The 18,921-nt window shown below is 36.4% G+C and overlaps 1 protein-coding gene across 9 annotated transcripts in view; it reads left to right on the top strand.

Annotated features, from left to right (window-relative positions):
• FAM13A (family with sequence similarity 13 member A) overlaps positions 1 to 18,921 on the top strand; it is a 311,779-nt gene that overhangs the window by 174,442 nt on the left and 118,416 nt on the right. The window contains exon 1 of one of the 9 annotated variants that reach the window (XM_033105664.1): positions 16,189 to 16,754. The exons of 7 other annotated variants lie outside the window; for them this stretch is intronic. In XM_033105664.1, coding sequence (XP_032961555.1) covers positions 16,726 to 16,754 — 29 coding nt within the window. In that variant the 5' untranslated portion in view covers positions 16,189 to 16,725. Of the gene's footprint in view, positions 1 to 16,188; positions 16,755 to 18,921 lie in introns of those variants that run through there. One more of the 9 variants, XM_033105666.1, reaches the window with a different exon arrangement.

Here is an 18,921-nt window from a genome sequence, read left to right as displayed (position 1 = left end):
TCAAAATTTCAGTGACAATTTTTCACAGACATAGAAGAAAACAATCCTGAAATTCCTATGGAGCACAAAAGACCCCAAATAGCCATAGCAATCTTAGAAAGAAGAACAAAACTGGAGGCATCACAGTTCCTATTTCCAAACTATATTACAAACCTATGCTAGTAATCAAAACAGTGTACTATTGGCATAAAAACAAACACATATCAATGGAACAGAATAGAGGGCCCAGAATTAAACTCACACATATACAGTCAACTAATCTTTGACAAGGACACCAATAACACACAATAGGGAAAAAATAGTCTCTCCAATAAGTAGGAAAACTGGATATCCACATGCAAAAGAATGAAATTGGACCTCTACCTTACACCATACTAAAAAAATAGCTCAAAATGGATTAAAGGCGTAAATGTAGGACCTGAAACTCCTAAAAGAAAATATTGGGGAGAAGTTCCTTGACATTGGTCTTGGCAATGATTTTTTTTTTTTTTTTGATATGACACTAAAAGCACAGGCAACAAAAACAAAATTCAATAAGTGGGACTACAAGATTCTTACAGCAAAGGAAACCATCAACAAAATGAAAAGGCAGTCTACAGAATGGAAGAAAATATTTGCAATCCATATACCTGATAAGGGGTTAATATGTATACAAAACATATAAGAAACTCAATAACCAAAAAACAACCGTATTAAAAATTGGGCAAAGGACTTGAATAGACTTTTTTTTAAAGAAGACATAGGAATAGCCACCAGGTACATGAAAACAAGTTCAACATCACTATGTATCAGGGAAATGCAAATTAAAACCACAATGAGGTATCACCTCACACCTGTTCTTATGGCTATTATAAAAAAGAGGAGATAAGTGTTGGTGAGGATATGGAGAAAAGGGAACACTCACACACTGTTGGTGGGAATGTAAATTGGTGCAGTCATTATGGAAATCAGTGTGGAGGTTCCTCAGAAAATTGAAAATAGAACTGCCATATAATCTAGCATTGCTACTTGTGGGCATATAGCTAAAGGAATGAAATCAGTATCTCAAAGATATATCTACACCTCCATGTTCACTGCAGCATTATTTATAACAGCCAATACATGGAACAATCTAAGTGTCTGTCAATAGGTCAATGGATAAAGAAAATATGGTATAAAATTCCATGGTGGGCGTATACTGTGTATGTATGTATGTATGTGTGTCTTGTATATATGTTGTATATATAGTGTACACCATGATATATATGCACACACACATACATATACACGACAGGGAAATATCTTGCAACTTGCAACAACGTGGATGAACCTGATGGACATTATGTTCAGAGTAATAAGTCTGACATACAAAGACAAATGCCATATGATCTCACTTATATGTGAGATCACATATGTTAGATTCTAAAAATGTTGAACTCATAAAAGCTGAGTGTAGAACACTGGTTGCCAGGGTCTGTGGAGTGGGAGAAATAGGGCGATGTTGATCAAAGGGTACAAATTTTTAGTAATAAGATGAAATAAGTTCTGGGGATCTAATGTACAGCATGATGACTGTAGTTAGCAATACTGTCTCTTATACTTAAAATTTGTTAAGAGTAGATCTTTATATTCTCACCAAAAAAATCATAATTACGTGAGGTGATAGATGTGTTTATTTACCTGATTGTGGTAATCATGTCACATGTATACATATATCAAATCACATTTTATACCTTAAATAAATGCAATTTGTATTTCAATTATACCTCCGTAATGCTGGAAAAATTATGATAACTCCACGTGTAATATTTTTATCTGTATCACACTTATGTTAGGTAGCCCTGTAAAGAGAATTTCATATCTGAAAAGTAACCTTGGATGGAGAACCCATGATTTTGAAGAGGTTATTCATTTCACAAATAGTTATTGAGTTAGGAGAATTATCCAAGGTTATTTATTTTGTTGACAGGCTGAGATTAATATGTCTTCTGATTACTTTACAATTATTCCCTGCCTGTCTTTCATCAGGAGTTACTTCATCCTTTTATGTGCTTGTATTTCTCTCTCCAACCTGACTGTGATTTCCTGAAGGAGGGAGGGACTATGTCTTATGTTTTTGAGGTTTTTTGTTTGTCTTTGTATCCACGACAGTACCTAGTAGGCCTATACGTAAGCTGCTGCCATAGTCATTATTGTTGTGATATTATTAATTGTGCTCAATTTGGATTTAAATTCCACTATCTTTATCGAAAATTTTAATATTGTATGTGTCAGTTTTCTCTCTTGTGGTCTTTGGAAAGTGCCCCCTAAGGAAACCCTATGCCGCTCACCCTTAGAGATGCCACAGAAGTCCCTCTCGTCGTCTCCACTTAATCTCCGTGCCATCGCCCCATGGAGTGTCTGACCTTTATGCTGCATTTGTACCAGCAACTTGCTGCTTATTGACATAGGAGAAATCTATTATGAGGTTCATAGCATCTCTTTACAACGCTCTGCCCTTGTGGAAGCAAGTGTGTGCCCCGTGATGTTTGCCCAACAACACTTCATATTTTAGTCGCATATTACAATAGTACATTTCATAAGATTCAGACTTGCAGTGATGTTGATAATGAATCTGTCTTCAGCAGTGTTAACCGTGCCCGTTGTTCTTCAAGCTATCTAATCTATTAACTCCTGCAATTAAATATGACTTTCTTCATTTCTGAAGTCCTGCCAGCAATAGAAAGTAGTCATAACTATCCTGTGTTTGTTGTACTTCATCAAGGGCACTCCAATTACTTCCTGAACATGTGTTTGTTCCCTCTAGTGTTTCACTCTCTGCTACTTGGAGCCAAGTTTCAGCATTTTTAACTGACTAGTGAAGCTGAAATGAAGTTAGGATTCTTAGCTACCAGATACATAACCGTATCATGTACAATATAATTCGAAGAATTGCCAGATATTATAAACGTGCTGCTGGCACTGCAGGGTTTACTGCAACAGCTCCCACATAAGGAAAAGAGTTTAAAGAGAGTGAAAAACTTAGTGGTCAGCCTCACCACACAGTTCCATTACAGAGCTACCGTTTTCTGAAGTGTTCACACTCTCTGGCCTTCATAATAAAGATTTATAGAAAATAAAGGGTTTGAAAAAGGCCCCGAGATATCAGACCGGATTAGAAAAAAATATCTAACTATCTCTACAGATAGTTTTCTACTCTGTTCTTAACCACTAGCTCCCATGATAAATATTCCAAGGTCTTCTTAGATAAGTTATTTCATGTAAGCTGAATATCTAAGAAAAATATTTCCCAGTATTTGATTTCAATCTCCTTTGATTCTTATAGTTTAAAATGAAAGTCTCTGACATTTAAGTATTTTTATTATTAAAGAACAAATAGTTCTCTACCCACTCACCAAAATCTACCGCTCATACAATTGCTCTATTCAAATTTTGACATTTCACTGGGATTCAAACTTCAATATTTTTTTAAAAAATGTGTTTTTCTAAGTCTGTTTACAGTATTGGTGATTTAGGAAAGAGAAGGTAACTAAGGGTAAGAAAATGTATTATCATATTTGCAGTTCATGTCTAGTAGCGTATAGATCACCAGAGTATATCTGGATTACTATGGTATTAGCTGAATTTCTCTTAGTAATTCAAAGTCAGCAAACTCTTAGTGGGCACATTCTATGTGCTGCACGTTTTGCACTGGGCCATAAGAAGCCAGAGAGAACTAAGGCACGGTCTCTAATCTTTAGAACTCTCCCAATTCATAAAGTGAGACAAATGTATATGTGGTTAACGAAAATATGTAACATAAAAGGTTTAAAGGTGGTATAAAAGAAGTGCTATAAAATCAGAGGACTTCTCATTGAATATAGTTCAATGGCTTCAAGGCCTTTGTAACTCTAGCTTAGCCTACCTTCCTGACTGACTTTTCTGCAATTCTTTATCCTATATCCATGCTACATTACAACCACATTGTTTTATACCTCTGTCTCCTTGCTAACATTTTTCCTTTTATCTGGAGTGCCCTTGTCCGATTTTGTCAATGGTCAATTAAATTTCATCTTCTGTATGAAGTTCACTCTAACTATGTCATTTCATGTAAATAGAGTCATGCATTATATGTCCTTTTGTGTTTCTTTCACTTAGCATATGTCTTGAAAGTTCATATTGTAGTATATATCCTTTTCATTACTTTTTATGACTGAATAATATTCTACTGAACATTTTGTCTATCCATGGACATTTGAGTTGCTTCTCCTTTGGGTTTATTATGAATAATGCTAGCATGAACATTGGTATACAAGTTTTTTCATGGACATGTGTTCAGTTCTCTTGGGTTTATGGCTACAGGTGAAATTGTTAGGTCATATGTTAACTCTATATTTAACTTTTTGAGGAACCAATAAACTGTTTCTAAAACCAGCTGCTCTATTTTGTATTCCCACCAGCAATGTGCAATGTTTCCAGTTTCTCTACATTCTTGCTAACACTTTCTTTTTTATTATGACCATCCTTCTGGGTGTAGGATGCTATCGTATTGTGATTTTGATTTACATTTCCTTGGTGACTAATGATGGTGAGCATCTTTTCCTGTGTTTTTGAGCCATTTGTATATCTTTGGAGAAATGTCAGTTCAAATCCTTTGCCTACTTTTTTAGTTAGGTTATTTGTCTTTTTTTTTTAATTTATTGGGGTGACAATTGTTAGTAAAATTATATTTGTCTTTTTATTGTTGAGTTGGAACAGTTATTTATTTATTCTGGATACTAGCTTTTATCGAATATATGATTTTTAAATACTTTCACATGTTTTCTAAGTTGTCTTTCACTTTTTTGGTAATGAACTTTGAAACATAAAAGTTTTTAATTTTGATGAAGTCCAATTAATCTATTTTTAGTTGTTTCTGATTTTGATGTTTTGTCTGAGAACCATTGCATAATCCAAGATCATAAAGATTTACATGTTTTTCTAAGAATTTTATAGTTTTGCTCTTAAATTTAGGTATATGATCATTTTGAGTTAATTTTTACATGTGGTGTGTGAGGTACAGGTCCAACTTCATCTTTTCGCATGTGGATATATAGTTGTCCCAGCACCATTTGCTGAAAAGACTATTCTTTCCCCATTGAATTGTCTTTTTGGTTCCGTTGTGAAAAATCTGAACCTGAATTTAGAAAAACAAAAACTAAACTGCATTAGCATCCTAGCTCTTGTCTTCTCAGCCACCTTTGTTTTCTGAAAATATGAACTTCAGTTTAATAGAGAAATGAACATGGCTTAGATCTATATCACAGCACAATCCAAAAAATTTATCTTATTTTACAACAGCGCTCAGAAAAAAACTGCTCTTACTCTCCTACCTCCCAAATCTACCAGCGTATTCATCTCTCTACTCTTAAACTCTGCCTTCTCTCCTATTACAGTATATGAACTGAACTTGGACCTCTCTGGAGTCAGCCCTTCTGCTTGTGTCCTCTCCCTCTCACTCACTCAAGGACTACGTTTCGATAATCACCTCCCTCCTCTATGACATCAATTTCTCTCTTCTAGTTTCTTCCCATCAGCTAGAAACATGCTATAATAGCTCTCAACATTTTTTAAAAATCCCTCCCTAGAAACATTATCCCTCTTTTCCTTTAGAGAAAATCTGTGGTAAAGGATTATATGTACTTGCTGTCATCATATCCTTTCCTCCCATTCTTTCTTCAACTCACTCATCATTGAAATCGTTCTTGTTAAAGACACCAGCCATCTCCATCTTGCCAAATCCAAAGGTCAGTCGACTATTTTCACGTTTTTCTCTCTCAGCAGCATTTGACCCAACTGATCACTCTCTTTTGAAGCACTTTCTTCTCTTTGCTTCTGCAACATCACATTCTCCTATTTATCCTTTAGTCTTATTAGTCACTATTTCTTCATCTTATTTGTATACTCTATTTTCTTTCGCAGACCTCTCAAGTATGGAACATGCACCCACCCCACCAACTCTCCCCCACCCCCTACCCCTAGGGCTCAGTCCTATGACCTCTTCTCAAGTTATGCTCATTCTTGGATGCTTTCATCCAGGTCCATGTTTTTAAATATCATCTTTACTCATATGGCCTCCAAAGTTATACCTTCAGTTCCAACCTCTCCATTATACTACAAGTTGGTATATCCATTTGGTAGGACCAGCTACTTAATTTTTGAGTACCCCCCTCCCCAATGCAAAGTGAAAATGTGGGACCCCTTGCTGAAAAGTATTAGGAATTTCACGATAGCACCAGCAGGTCAAAAAACCAAGCATGGTACTCTCTGAACTGGACCCCGTGAGACTGCACATGTCACATGCCAGTAAGGCTGGCCCTGGCTATTGGCTACTGAAGAAGTCCCTTTGGGTATTTAATGAGCATCCCACAATTAATCTACATAGACCAGAACTCCTGATTTACAGTTCTGCCTAAAAAAGGACAACGCCATATCTACCCTTGTTTTCCTACAGCTCAATAATTTGTACCACCACCCACCCAGTTACTTAAGCCAAAAGTCTGTGATTCCTCTACTTTTCTCAGGCAATCCATCAGCAAGTCCCATTGGCTCTACCTTCAAAATATATGCTCAGAATACATCTGGAATCTAAATTTTCAGTCTCAGATTATCTAATGTAATTTTTTATTACAAAGAGAAAAGGTCCTTTTACAATGGAGAAATTAGGCAGTTACCACTTAAACCAAATGATTAAACTTAACATCATGGATAAAAAGATAAGACAATCATAAAAAATAGTTTTGAAGATTAGAAATATCAGAAATATATTACTGACTATTAAATGAATAATAATGTTATAAAACAGTACATACTGCATAATACCATATTTTTTCATTGTGGTAAAATATGCACAACCTAAAATTTACCATTACAACCATTTTTAAATGTACAGTTCGGTGGTATTAAGTACATTCATATTGTTCATCTCTGTATACTATTATTATATATTATAGAGAGAGAAAAAATAGAATATAGAATAATAGAGGAAGAATATAGAATCATATTGAACACTGGTTATGCAAGTGAAGGGATTGTTTTTGGCTTTTACCTTCTTGTCTGTGTATTCTAAGTATTCTGCGTGAAGTTATACTGTATAATTTATAATAATAATGTTTTTGTTTTTTAAATCAAGGATGGTAAATGCTTCAAAGAGGAAATAGTAATTTTCAGATTTTAGAGAAATCATGTAAAGTTACAACTGAACTCTTTTGGGACTTGATAATATGTTCACACTCATTCAAGACAAAAATCTCCTGAATGGGGAAATCCAAAAGGGCAGCATATGAGAAGCCCAAAGGCTATGCTTTGTTTGGATGGATGGGTATGGGATCCAAAGGGGATTCCAGGCTAAGAGAAATGCCTGAAACATAAACAAATGGGAAAGCGAAGCACAAGTGGGTGAGGACAGGTCAGCCTGCATGCACACCCAGGTCATGTGAAAGAGTGGTACAGCAGAGTGGAGTAAAGGGCTCCGCTGTGTGTGTGGAAAGTTTGGATTTAACTTTGTAAGCTATGAAAAACAATCGAAACTTTTTGACATTATTAAAGCAGTGTTTTGAGAAAATCAATTCTGTACAATCTGGATTTAGTATAGGAAAGACCAAACAGACCTCTTAGGGAGAAAAAGCTGTAATCCAGAGGTTAACTAATAAAAATGTAAACTGGGGGAAGAGAGTTAGAGTGAGGGGCATGGAACAGAACATGTGGTGGTAGTGGGCTAGTGGGCAGAAAAGAAGAGAGAAACAATATTATCTCATTTAAACTTTTTTTAGTAACAAAGTATCCATTCAGTTACCATTTGGCTTGAGCAAATTCTATACTATTTATATAAGGTGATTTGGAGTCTAGGATATTATTTCCAGTATCACTCATATTTATTCAAAAGTATTTTACTAGGCTGTTTGCAGACTTTTAAAGTTAGATTGAGTTTTGTTTTAGAGTTGTCTTCCTGAAGTAATATTTTGGAAAATTATTGTGAAATTATAATTCATTTTCAGTGCATTTTCTTTATTTAAATGATGAATCAATTGCATTGCCATTGTAGGACCATTGGTTTTATTAGCTTTATTAATTAATTTATAAGTCCAGTTTATTTCCTAATTTATTTGAAATTTCTTTTTCCAACTTATATGTCTCCTTGCTGAAATTCAATGAGTTTCTTTATGAATTCTAATAATGCTCTACACATGAAAAGCACTGTAAAAGGAAGGTACCACACATACATAAGTATTTAATGCAATGGGTCCAGTTCTCTCAGACATTAAATTGAAGAGAATTTTTTATTTTATTTTATTTTATTTATTTTTTTTAAATCAGATCGCTTATAATGCACTAGCGACGTACATTTTAAGGCACCACTATTGTGATCTTTTTTTTTAATGTGACCTATTCTTGGTAACACAAATAATCACTACTTCCTCTTATTTTGCTTTTAAATATATTTTTACTTATTCATGTGTTGGGTTGCTGCAAAGCATGCAGCTTTGTGTTAAGGTAAATAGATTTTACCAGATAGTATATTGATAGTGAGAGATTTTTGTGCTCATGCTTAGCATTTCATGTCTCAGATACATGAAGTTTATTTTATGATTTATGGAGACAGAAACAGCCAGTCGGTTACCATATCACACTAAACAATTCTGACATTTCTAGAAGGAAGGCTGCTGCAGTCTGCTTCTCCTCTGCCAGGAAATCTCATTTAACAGGGTGAAAAGTCACTGGGACAATGTAAGACAGCTGATCTCAGGTGTAGTAGCAGCTGTTGTATGGGGCGTGACTTATTTTATGAGAACAGAAACACTATTATCTGGCCTCCCAAGGGACCTTTGAAGCAAGTCATGCCCGGGGAGTCCCATTCCAGGAAAAATGTGCTCGAGTACTTATTTATTGGCAGTAATCACTTACTGAGATTCCATCTGGCACAAATGTGGATTTTTCCCTGTCCCAGAAAGTTGGGGAACAATTATGTAAGTTGTCTCAAAGAATTTATTTTTAACTACTTTTTATGGAGAAACAATTCAACAATTGGTATAAGAAATTTACTTTTTTAAAAAAATAATAAAGGAAACGTCTTATGAATTTCTATGTAATTGTGTCTTTATGTACCATAAATTATAATTACTTGTCTTGTGATTTGAAATCATAACTCAGTTTTTGTGGTGAATATTTTGAATCTTATTTTCTAGCTTAGAAATGTCGGAGCCAGTTAGTGAAATCACAGCCATCCATGGGGTGAGGAAGGGGATCCTGAATGGTGCATCTTCAGTTGTCAAGGCCTCTAAACCGTGCCTCACAATTAGCCTCGTTCTCCTCTGTCCCTCTCTGGCAGCTCTTCAGGGTTTTGGAGCCTGGATAAATGATCCCTGTGAGCCATTTGAGATTCCAGCAAGGCTAATCACATATATTTTAAGGGAAAAGCCCACATACAGTTTTAAAACTGAAATCCGTCATCAGAATTAAAGAGGTGTGTATTTGGAAAAACAATTACATAATTTCTATCCCTGTGGGATTTTTTTTCAGCAATCTTCTAATATAGGCTAGTCTAATAAATCAATGAGGAAACAATTATATTGATTTTATTAGTTATTTTTTTTTTGTTTTGGCCTTAAGTAAAGCAAGCACATTCATTTCTGCCATTTCTGAAGAAAATAGTTTATCTATTGTCATGAGCCTGAATGTCGCTGTTTTGCTTTCGAAGATAAATCTTTTATAAGATTTTATAATTATTCTTTAAGAAATACCATAAGGTTTGGTTTTTTTTAGCATAGAAACGACTGATAACTCACCTGCCATTTCCATGTATTAATTTCTTACTAAGAGGGATACAATTAGAACGCAACTTAAAACTTTATTTTCCATTTTTTTTCTTTCTACCTTCCTCACGCCCTTTTCTCCCACTGCAACTACAACTGTCTTCTACCACTATACACAAGTGTGCATGTACACACACACACACACACACACACACACACACACACACCCCACAGTGTTGACTCAGAGTAACAAAGAGGTTTGTTCTGGTCCAGTGTATGTCTTTGGTTCAGACAGCCGCTATAAGACTGTATAGACTTTAATATATATTCACTCATCTAAATACACACCTCAGACCAAACGACAGGATTCTTTATTTCCTCTAGAAAATTGATGGTATAATATATATTATTGTGGGTAGATTTAATATTTGTCTTTAAAAGCTTTCTAAAATGGTGGAAACTTAATAGCATTCAGATGCTGACTTCACGTCAGCCTCTTACTAGCTGAGTACTGAAGTGAATTAACTTTTCATTTTCACATCTATGAAAATGAGCACAGCATGGATTCTCAGTAAATGCTGGTTGCCTTACATATACCCCACCTGTTCCTTTGCCCTTTTTTTGTTTTGACATTTGTTGTTGGGGAGGATGGTGATGTCCTCTGCTGAGCCCTGGAGCTCACTTGTTCTCACGCTGCTTGCCAGGGAGCACGTTTACTCAGGAGCCTGTGCAGCAGCACCAGAGTTTCTAAAGTATATGCACCCTAAAAACCGTGGCTTCGTGACTATGAAAAATTCATATCAGATTTAGTCTTCATCATTTATGAATATTCTGTGTCTTCTGGAAGGCTCCTTAGTGCATTTTACGAAGATTGATAAAAATATGAGGAAAAAACCTTGCCTGAGAAGCAGCTTTTTACCAAACTCCTAAGAGAGAAATAATTTTAATATACCATTTTGTCTTAGGACACAAATCGATCTAATTTTAAAACAATATATGAAAACAAATTAATGTGGCCAAGAAATAGTCTTGGTTCATTGGTTGTTTCAAATGGATGTTGAAAGTAAAACAAATTAAGCCACATCATTTTTGGAGCGTTTGTTGCTCTTGATAGCACAAGGGCAAACACACATATTACCAAACACTTGGAACCTGTTAAAGAAGTTATGTAAGAAAATTAGAAGTCTGCAAGCCCAGCTGAAGTGTGGAAAAGGAAGTAGACAACCTAGGGGAAACTGGATAATGTAAAATGCTTACAATTTCAAAGTCTTGAATAGAATCTTACTTTTCCCATATCTGTGATTGCACATCAATAGTTTATTTCTTTATTCAGTTATCATCATTATCCTTTATTTGATTCTACATTAGGCATCTATTTTATCTTAAGTGTAGGCCTACAATGGGACATGTTTAAAAGTGGATAGAAATATTGCTTCATAAAGTCAAATCTAATCAAAGAAGCTATGTTTGGGTCTCAGGAAGAGTGACCAATGTATCAGTTAATTCATTCAGCACTTACTAAGTGTTCTGTATAATGGCCGCAGAAAGATACAGTTCTTGTTCTGTATCTTACATTCCAATAGAACTTACATTCCAATAGAGAGATAATATGTAGATTCATATAATAATAAAACAGTGTGGAAATAAATAAATAAATATCATAAGAGATGCAAAGGGCTGTATGAATTAAAAGGGGAAAGAGATTTCTTCCAACTGCCCTAAGGCTGAGGTATGCGTAGAATTTTGCCAGGAAGAAGTGGAATGGAAAAATATTTCAGACAGAGGGAACAGCATGAATAAATGTTTGGGGTAGATAAGTTCACAGCAGACTTCAAAATGGTGTCCAGGTATGTCTGAAATCATTTCCTTAGGAGGTATAAGCAGCAGAACTGGAGGGGTAAACTAGGGTTAATCGGTGGAGACTCTTAATCATCATATACAAAGGATTGGGGTTCATTTAAGAAGTAGTTGGGAGCTGTTGAAGTTTTTGAGCAGAGGGGTGAGTAACCAGAACCGAATCACAGTAGGAAATTTACTCTAATAGTAAAATGTACGCATCGGAGATAGAATGAATGGAGGAAGAAAGATCACTTGAAGGTTATCATAATACTGCAGCTAACCAGAGCCGACTAATGAAAGAGACGTGACAGAAGAGTCAACAGATTTGGTTAAGGACAGGAGAGGAGGAATAAAGACGACTCATGCTTTGAATCTGATTCCTAAAGAGAGTAATAACTTCATTAACAAGAAGCGTCAGGTGGAGGAGGAATTTGGGAATTAAATAATATAAAGCTTTGAAAGTGCTGATAGGGTAATAATACTAATAATTATTGAGCATTTCTTATTTGCTGGGAACTCTTCTATGTGTTTTACATGCAGAATCTCATTTATTCTTCAGAGCAACTTCAGACCTTTTATACAGCCTGCCCGTTTATACTGCCCGTCTGGTAGAGTTGGGATCCAGTCCCAGGAGCCTAATTCCAGAGCACAATTTATTACGCCCTAAAAGAATGCCTGTATTGAATGGTGTTGGGCTGGAAGGTGAGGTGGGGAGGGAGTAAGAGAGAAGGAAGGACAAATGAAATAAAAGGAAGGTGGAGTGATCAGAGACATTCGGTGAATTTTCAGGGATGATCAGAGAGAGCCAGAGACTTTCAGAAAAGTCAAGGTGGGTGATTCCAAAAAGTTAAAAGTGGGGGGGGGGGTGTGTCTAAGAAAAGGCATTTAGATTTAGTGGCCAAAAGAGCATTGGTGGCTTTAGAAGCAGTTTCAGAAAAGTGAAGTCTGAAGTTTGCTGGCATGGGGTGGAGGAGTAGTTGATGAGGAAGTGGGAGCAGCGGAGTTAGGCTTTGGGGAAGTCTAGCACTGAATTCACGCATCAGTGCAATAGATATTATGATATGTAATAGTGATTTTATAACTCAGGCTGTTAATTGAAGTGTGAAGATGTAAAAGCATTTTGAAAAATAAAAAACTTAACCAAATATACAGAACTTATTGTTACTGGGAAAGAGAGAGAAATAGTGCTGCAGTGTCAGAGGGTAGGACTGCTGAGGAAAACTTTTGTAGGCTGGGGGATACTTAGTTGGGTGCCTGTCAGAAGGGAGGCAGATTTCAGATGTAGGAGAGAGCAGGCCTCTTCCAGAGCAAGGAGAAAGTGATGAGATCCAGTACACACTGCTGACCTTAAACAAATAGCCAGATCTTTCTCTGGCAAAATGGGTTTTCTAGGGAACGACAAAGAATTGCAATTCTGGACATTCCAGCTAATGGCAACCAAATGCAAGTCCAGAAAACAAAGGAGAGAAAAGTTCTTTTATAGAAGGTGAGTTCAGAGGGGCTGTTGTAAACAGAGTCCATTGGAGGAAACTGGGAGTTCAAAGTGTAGTGGCTTTTCATTGGCTGAGTGGTTTTAGAGAGGAGAAGTCTTCCTTCCTGCTGGAGTAATAGAGTATGAAAAACATCCTCCTGGTGCAGATGGAAAATGCACCTATTATGGGGTGAAAGTCCTCCCTACAGGCCCTTCCAACTCCAATTTAAATGAGGTTTCTGTTTATTAATCTTCACAATAGATAAGAGGTTGGGTCCTATGAGTGAGGAGCTTTTCTCCTAGATTAGGAAGAAGTCAAAAAGAATGAGGCAAGGGGCGTGTGTGCGCGCGTGCGCGCGGAAGGGGGGTGCACTTAAACCTGTAAGTATAGCAAAGAAGGCCAGAGACACTCACTCATATTTGTTGATCTTGACTTTCTCGGTAAATTCAGCAGGCAAAGTAATTAGTGACTGAGAGGTTCACATTCGCGGCACTGGAGGAAATTTGCAGCAGTTTCTGTGTGAATGCAGTGAAAAATCAGTTAAAGATAAAACTAAGAATGTTTCCATAGTCACAAGATGTGGAGTACAGCATAGGGACTAGTCAGTGGAATTGTAACAGCTACATACGATGTCAGAGGGGTAGTAGATTGGGATAGGGGGTTATCACTTTGTGAGGGCTATAAATGTCTATTACCTTGTTTTGTACACCTGAAACTAATTTAAAAAATAAAAAAAAATTGAACTAAAAATGTTCCCACACAGTACCGAGGTTAATGCTGAGCTTAAACAGCATGAATTTTCAGTGTAACTAGTTGCCAGGGTTTTATGACTTTTTTTGCAATGTTTAGCAGTCTGGCAGAAGAGAACCACCCAGCTGGCAGGATTTACAAACGGTGAGTAAGTAGAGGATGCGAATAAACCTTTTAGAAATAACTAAATGCTGAGGAGAGCCGGGGATGTGCATTTTTTTAAGCTGCATGGCAGTTGGTTTGGGTGCAGATTATCCTTTGCAGACATAGAAAAACAGAGGTGAAGAGAGCTAAGGGAAAAAAAGCAGCAGAAAATGGGGGGGGGTGGGTGCACAGAGTATGGTAGTTAAGAGTGATGCACATTAAGGGGCTTAGTGCAGTTGACATGCAGTCAGGATGTCCATGTTTGAGTAGTTAGAACTGGCAGAGTTCAGGGAATGGTACTCCTGCTACCTGACTGTGAGGAACCCATGCGAGCCTGTGAGAAGTCATCACCCTGGCAGTGAGTATGGCAGAGAGGAGGAACCGCAGTCCAGGTACAAACTCATACACAATCATCAAGTAATGCCCAGAAGAGAGAGACAGAGAGACAGAGAGAGACAGAGAGAGAGAGAGAGAGAGAGAGAGAATGAGAATTGCAGGGGAGAGGAGGGGAGGGGAGAGAGAAGAGAGAGAGAGAATTGTTAGAAATAAATCATAGAGACTTGAAAAGGCAGGTAATTACTGAGTTATATAGTGTTAGGTGGTTTTAAAAAATAACCATTGACATCTCACTAGTAATATGGCATGTTAGAGGAATGTTGATGGGAAGACTTAATTTGTAAGATAAATTATATGAAATCAAATGGTAAAATTTGAATGCTCCTACTCATCAATATTTTAGCTCTAGTATGAAATGTAAATTGTAGTTCAATTTAACATTTTTGTAATGCTGGGCCCTTTATTGTTCAATTCATATGTCTATTTTAGCCTATAGTATTGATGTGTTCAAAAGATTTAGAAGAGACAAAATATTATTTCTGTCATTTGAGTTATAACTATTGGCTAAAAATTTTTATTTCTTATGAAATACTTTTAAAACTCCTATAGATGTGTAGCAGAACCTAGAAATTCTGAATCCTGTTTCTGTTTTGCCACTAACTTTCTATGTGAATTTGAACAAATTAATTTTCTGGTACCAAATTTACTCCTCAATGGAATAGATATTATATAATAGTGATTTTCTAACTCACGCAATTAATTGAAGTGTTAAGATGTGAAGGCATTTTGAAAAATAAAAAAATTCACATATGCAAAACTAAGTTATTGTTGCCGGAAAATCAAATTAGAAATTCCAAATCTAGAATAATATATATATTGACAGTTTCAATTAAAGTAAGTTCTGGGCTTAAGTCAACTTCCATTGTTTTAAAAGGCTGGTTTTAGTTATTGATATGCCATCATAATGTGAACAGAAGTTTCAGAATGACTAATCCATTTTCATAAATACCATATTTAGCCATAAAACAAAATGTTTTTATTAGCAAGTATAGCAAAGGAAAGTAGACACAATTGGACTTTGTGTTCTGATGTCAGAATTATGAGTGGTCTGTAAAAAAAAAAAAAATTGGGGAAAACTACCGGGGAGGAGGATACCTTTTTGGACAACGAGCCCCCAGAGTTTCTGAACATCATGGACTCTGGCTCTCTGCCCATTCTACTAAAAGCAATGTTCTGGGCTTTGTTGTAACTCCATGCAGTTCTCACATGTGAAAGGAATCTTAGTAAAATGTGTTTCTGTTGTTCTTGCAATATATGAAATCTATGGATTAGCAATTATTTTCCTAAAAATAACACTTTAGTATTCCATACTGAAGAAGAAACTTTATAAGGGAAAGCTGGATAATTAACAGGCATTTAGTAGACCTTATGGAAAAATTGACTTGGTGTTAGCTGTGATACATAAATAAATGGATGGATGGATGGATAGATAAAATAGATTAGATAGATAGCCAAAAATAATGTTGATGTTCTTAGAGGAAAATCAACACATTCAATTTTATAAGGATAAAATACAGAAATAATAAGTTGAAATAATTTCTATGGGAGTAGATGCTTTGATCCTTGGAGAACTTGGGTAGCCTTAGGACACACGGTATATTCTCCCCAGAAGTAGGAGCTACGTGACTTAGGTGATGTCACCAGTGCTAGTAACCACCGCAGTGTAAACAAACATCAGCAGGAAGTGAATGTAGGGAGGGCAAGGGTCTATAAGCCTGCCTTCCTTCTAGAAACTTATCCCGCCTTCCAATGCTAGTGATTTGTTTGATTTTTTTCCTAAGGGAAGAAAGGGGGCGGAGCATAGCTGTTGCCTTCTGTCACAGAAACCTTTCGCTACAGAGGCAGTCTTTCCTTGACAAATGGGTTTTCTTGTTGGCAGTCTGCAACATTGAGAAGTAAGACTCTTTGCTCATGCTGCAGTTATTGGTCGCTCTCCCCAGACTGACAAGCTTGTCTGTGGAACTGCTAAGAAGAAAGTTTCAAGTTACCAGAATTAAGCAAGCCCACGGAGGGGGCGGGGGAGGGGAACCGAGAAGAGGAGGAGCGGCAGCAGACGCAGCAAAAGAAACAGCGCCTTTAAGTACTGCAGCAGCTGCTCCTCTGATTGGCTGGATGGTTCAGCTGCTTCCCTGGAACAAAAGGTCAAAGTGGACTGCAGTGTAAATGTGGAGAGGCAGCCGATGAAATAGCAGTGCTTGAAAAAGTTTGCAGGCTGGCTAACTGCAGAGCGAGTTGTTCTCCAGCTGTGAGGTGCAGCCTCCCGCTCCAAGCGCAGCTGAGCCGCTGTATGAAGACGTTCCCTGTACAGACGACCAAACTTGGCACTTGGCGTGGAACAGACTGTTGTAAGGGTCCCTTGCAAATTGTATACAAGAATGGCTTGTGAAATCATACCTCTGCAAAGGTAGCGTTCTTTCCTATTTTGTTTTATTATTTTGTGTTTTCTGAGTAGTATAAAACCATATAACTTTGGCAGTACTTGGCATCTTTTGGTAATATACTGCACACTGTGTAGAATCCATAGAACATAATGTTCTTTAAGACCAGAAAAAAATAAATATACTGCTTGTACTGATAATTATGCCCATTTTCTTATCTTTTTCACTGGAATATTATGTTCAATAAATTTTCCTTGAAAGAAAATAAACGTAAGAAAATGCCTTTGAAATTTGAGGAAAAACAGAGACTGAAGAATATATTGAGCAGGTTTATAATAAAACTGAATCAGTTTAGCAATGTTGTGAGATGTGGTAAGCTCTAAGCTCATTTTAAAGGATGTTGATAGGCTACAGAAGTTTTAAAATACTAGAATTAGTGGGGTGATCATACTGTAAGGTATAAAAATGTCAAATAACTATATTGTACACCTTAAACTAATATAACCAATATAAGATTGTATACAAACAATGCTTAAATTTTGTTTAAAAATGCATCTTAGGATCCCTCTCTTGAGTTCAGATCTAGGCAAGGATTTTCTATCAATAAGTACATTATAATACATGAATATACATGTTAAGGATAATATTTCCCAATAAATAATTCTAGATAGCTTTATGACACAAATGACACTTTTTAAAATATTGCTATGTAAGAACACTTGGGCACAAGTATTTTGTTCGTTAATGACCCTAACATGAATTATGGAGGGTGGGGTGGAAGAGTTATACCAAAGCAGAGAAAGGTAAATTTAAACAAAGGGGGCTGTTAAAAAGAATATTGCTAGTGAATAAATGAATAATGTATCCTGGAATGTTAAAGCTGGAAATCACCTTCGTGAGGTCGGGGTCTAGTCCTCCAATTTCACCACAGGAAGGAAAACTGAGGCATAGAGGACATCTCTGAGTTGCCCAAGGTCACGTTTTATGATTCTTAAAATTACTTTTGCCAATCATATTTCAATTGCTTACATGCAGTGGCATTTAATCCCATATAAATGCTTCCTTTTAAGAAAACTGGAGTATTTATTATAGATGGTTTTATTAGTGAAAATGATTTTTTAAATCAAATAGTAAATACAGTTTATAAAATTGAAACAAAATCAGGAAAACATGAATCTCATTTTTAAAAACCACGCCACCAATATTTTACTGTATGTTAATGTTCAGTAATGAAAATAAGGTAAACAAAAATTGTGTTCATTTGCAAAATGGTTCCTGCAGATGTATATTGTGAGATAAACCAATGTAGTTGCTTTTCTTAAATTGTAATGACAAGTGCACAGTAATGGGAACTTGATGCGGTTTCTCAAGAATTCCTTTTCTAAAAATTTATAACCCAAAGGAGCAGAAAGTAGTCTACAGATACAGTGAAATTTTTCCATATTAGCTCAGTGGAAAGGTCCACATGCTTGAAACTTGTAGGAGATTAAATGTACACTTTTTGGAGTCTTGATTTGGTTTCCAACTTTAATGTTGGGGACTTGTTTTTCTTATAATGACAATTCCTAAGGATCTTAAGCAAGTCATATTCTAGAGAAGAATATTGGCTATTACTGAACTCTCTAATAAGGTACTTGGTGATATAATAACTATTAGGAAGAAAATCGATCTTTATACTACCAAAACATTGTTTATGGAGTCAAGTTGATGAAAGCTCAAGTGGAATCAGCATAATTTCCTCCAAAACTATTTTGGATTTTTAGTCCTTATCAATACACCTATGTAAGAGGAATTATTTGCATTTGCGTTCAAGAATGCTGATCAGCATGTTCACTGTTTGCCTGGCTCTGAGAGTCTAATTGGATTGATTACTTTGCAGTCTTCACTTCTAGCCTTTGCCTGCCTTTGATTATAAACCTCCTGCAGGCAAGGACCAGGTTTGTGTGGTTCCCTTTGTTAAGGATCTCTTGTGAATTTAAGCGCTTATGTGGAAAACTTTCCTGTTCCTGGTTCAGTATCTTTGGCGAAGGATTTCTGTGATTCTCTGGTCATGATGAGAGTCAGCTACCCCAGTGGTTACGCTTCCTGAAGCAGGACGGTTGCAGAGCCTGGCAGTAACCCTGCTGACTGATGGGATGAAAGCTTTGCTCCGTGCTTTTTAAGAGCATTAAGGGTCTAGAGATGGAATTCAAA

The sequence above is a fragment of the Rhinolophus ferrumequinum genome, chromosome 5 (assembly GCF_004115265.2).
Source record: "Rhinolophus ferrumequinum isolate MPI-CBG mRhiFer1 chromosome 5, mRhiFer1_v1.p, whole genome shotgun sequence".
NCBI classification, from domain to species: Eukaryota; Metazoa; Chordata; class Mammalia; order Chiroptera; family Rhinolophidae; genus Rhinolophus; species Rhinolophus ferrumequinum.
The sequence above is the reverse complement of the archived record's forward strand: the minus strand, read 5'-3'. Positions and strand labels throughout refer to the sequence as shown.